The sequence below is a fragment of the Penaeus japonicus genome, unplaced genomic scaffold, assembly GCF_977035675.1.
Source record: "Penaeus japonicus unplaced genomic scaffold, GWHDUDI00000001_assembly GWHDUDI00000016, whole genome shotgun sequence".
Classification (NCBI taxonomy): domain Eukaryota; kingdom Metazoa; phylum Arthropoda; class Malacostraca; order Decapoda; family Penaeidae; genus Penaeus; species Penaeus japonicus.
The window spans coordinates 26,276,540-26,279,039 of NW_028234418.1; the positions used below are offsets into that span (position 1 = coordinate 26,276,540).

General features: G+C 39.1%; 1 protein-coding gene across 1 annotated transcript in view; it reads right to left on the reverse strand.

Annotated features, from left to right (window-relative positions):
• LOC122247594 (coiled-coil domain-containing protein 186) overlaps positions 1–2,500 on the reverse strand; it is a 33,654-nt gene that overhangs the window by 22,966 nt on the left and 8,188 nt on the right. The window contains exons 5-7 of the mRNA XM_043006987.2: positions 2,195–2,332; positions 315–434; positions 1–15 (exon numbers count right to left, since the gene is read on the reverse strand). The exon at positions 1–15 is cut by the window's left edge and continues 121 nt beyond it. Coding sequence (XP_042862921.2) covers positions 1–15; positions 315–434; positions 2,195–2,332 — 273 coding nt within the window. The remainder of the gene's footprint in view (positions 16–314; positions 435–2,194; positions 2,333–2,500) is intronic.

Genomic DNA, 2,500 nt, shown 5'->3' on the forward strand with positions numbered 1-2,500 from the left:
TTTGGCTTGAGTTTCCTGGTTTGGAGAAGTGAAGTTGTTCTAAATGTGTTTAAATTCATATGCAAACTCTACTAAAAATGATGACTGTAATCAAGATGTTTTATAGATATCAATGCTGGCTTGAGATCTCTATGTACTATCAACTAATAAATCTGATTGGCAAGTTTCCTCCAGCCCCATACACCATTTCATGTTAAAAAAGTGTGGGTCTTGCCACTGACCAGATCTTCTACTTCAAATCAGGTTTCATCAAACTTCCCAAAGACCAATTGATCTGTCAGTTACATAACAATCACTAATAAAATCTCACATACCTTGTGGCCTTCCATTTCTGACTTCAGTTTGGTTTGGGCCCACTTGATCTTCACTTCCCGACTGCTGACCTCCTCCTTCAGCCTATCAACGTCACGCTGGAAGGAGTTAATCTTCTGGACCTATGAGTGAGAGAAATAGTACAACTAGAGTAGCATCTTCAACCCATTGCAGTCATAATGTACATGACGCAGGTGCATTGGCCTGACGACAGGCGTCATGACATACATGACGTTCAGGGATTTTGGATCATTGTGCTGGTTTATTGTGCTATGGGTAAAGAGTGAGTGATGATGGCAATTGCAGTCATAATTACTATAATTACTGTAATATTAACCCATTCGCACCAGCTGACATGCTGACACATTTTGTGGTTTTTAGGTCAGACGCCGGCGACAAGATATTTAGTCAAGGCTGGCGCTCAGGGTGAGCGAGGGCAGCCCAGGCTCGCGGTTAGTGCGCCCGAGAATCCCGAGGTGTTAGTCTTATGTGTTCAAAAACCCCGGCATTTCGAGAATCCCGAGGTGTTAGGCTTATGTGTTCGAAAACCCCGGCATTTCGACCACTAAGAGCTGGAACAGCCCAGGCATGGATGGGTTAAGCAAACCTAACATCCAAAACCTAGATGACACCACTTTCTTCCAGCACCAGCAGTAGAGAGAGCCTTGGCACCCATCCACGGTGTCTAGCAAGCACTATCTTTAGAGAGCGATGGCTCTGATGACTTCTTGCTCTAAAGTACCGCTGATAAAGGATGTGCAGGCAGAATGAGAAGCAGAAGGTGACTCAAACCATACCCAGTGTCTAAAATGTGCTCCTGTGCTAATATGGATGCCTTTTACTGTGGCACTCAGTCACAAGCACAGGTTTCCCTTCTCTTCCCTACTTCATCATGTTATCTTCATTGTAGGTGGTTATATGTTTTATATTTGTTCATGACAGCATAAAAATACAAAAAAAATAAAGTTGCTTTTTGTCCTCCCATAAAACAGCAATACTTCTGTCATACTGGATACAAAGAAAATAATGAGCTAGAATGGATCATATACTACAATTTTAGTCAACTGCAGCATTGATAGAGCCTGTCATATGGCACATGTAAGTCTCTAAACACAATAAAACGCACAAAAAATATAACACAAAAATAGCACTAGTTTTACAATGAATGACTGAGAGAGGGAGGATTCAAATTATGTTGCTTCAAGCTGCCTTGCTCTGAAATAAAACCCATCCTGGAGACTGGGCAAGCCAATCTATCCCCCGTCCACAATGGGTAAATACATTATATCATACGGATTATATAAAGGATAAAAACTAGTAATGTTAGGAAATTTAATATTAACCCTTTCCTGACGGGGCACGTGCTACACGAAAACCCCTATGCTGGGCCATTGCAATAATACATTGGAAACGTCACACTGGCATGACGCCCCGGCATCGGGAATTTAGCTGTGTCACACGAGTGTGATGCACCGTTGTCATAGGGTTAATAAATGGAAATTACATTATAAAAAAACAGAGTAGCAACTTTTCAAATTAATAAATAGGAAATAAAAGAACATCTTTACCTTGAATGAAAAAAAGGGAAAAGTATAACATGACTTGAAACTTCCTAGTGTTTTGCACACATTAGAGCAGGGTTACCTTTAATTAAAGACTTTCTAATCAAGGGTGCTGAAGAATCATCTATCATTAATACAAATTTTCTTGCCAAACTTACTCTTTAAAAGAAAAAAAGAAATAAAAAATTGAAAATAATAATAATAATTAAAAGAATAGTAATAATAATAATGATAAATACATCATTTATAAAATATGTAAAATAACACCCTACAAATGCATTCACAACTTGACCTGTAAACTCAAATCCCAATATGCTTACCTTTGTATCGAGTGTCTGGCAGATTCGAGCCCTTTCCCCGATAAGCATTTTGTTCTTGTTCAGTAGCTGCTCTCTCTCCTTTTCCATCTCCTTCATTTTCTTTTCCACTGCCTCTTTCTGTTGTCTGGCAACAATAACCTTGAGAGTAGAAAAGAATATATATATTCAGACATTTGTAAGTAACTAAATCATAAACAAATGAATACTACAATATCATAAGTCAATATGCCCTTTTCCCCCCTCTTCCATTCCTCTCTATCTCTCCCCTACACAATAGGTGAAAGACATTTTAATGTCTTCTAGGGG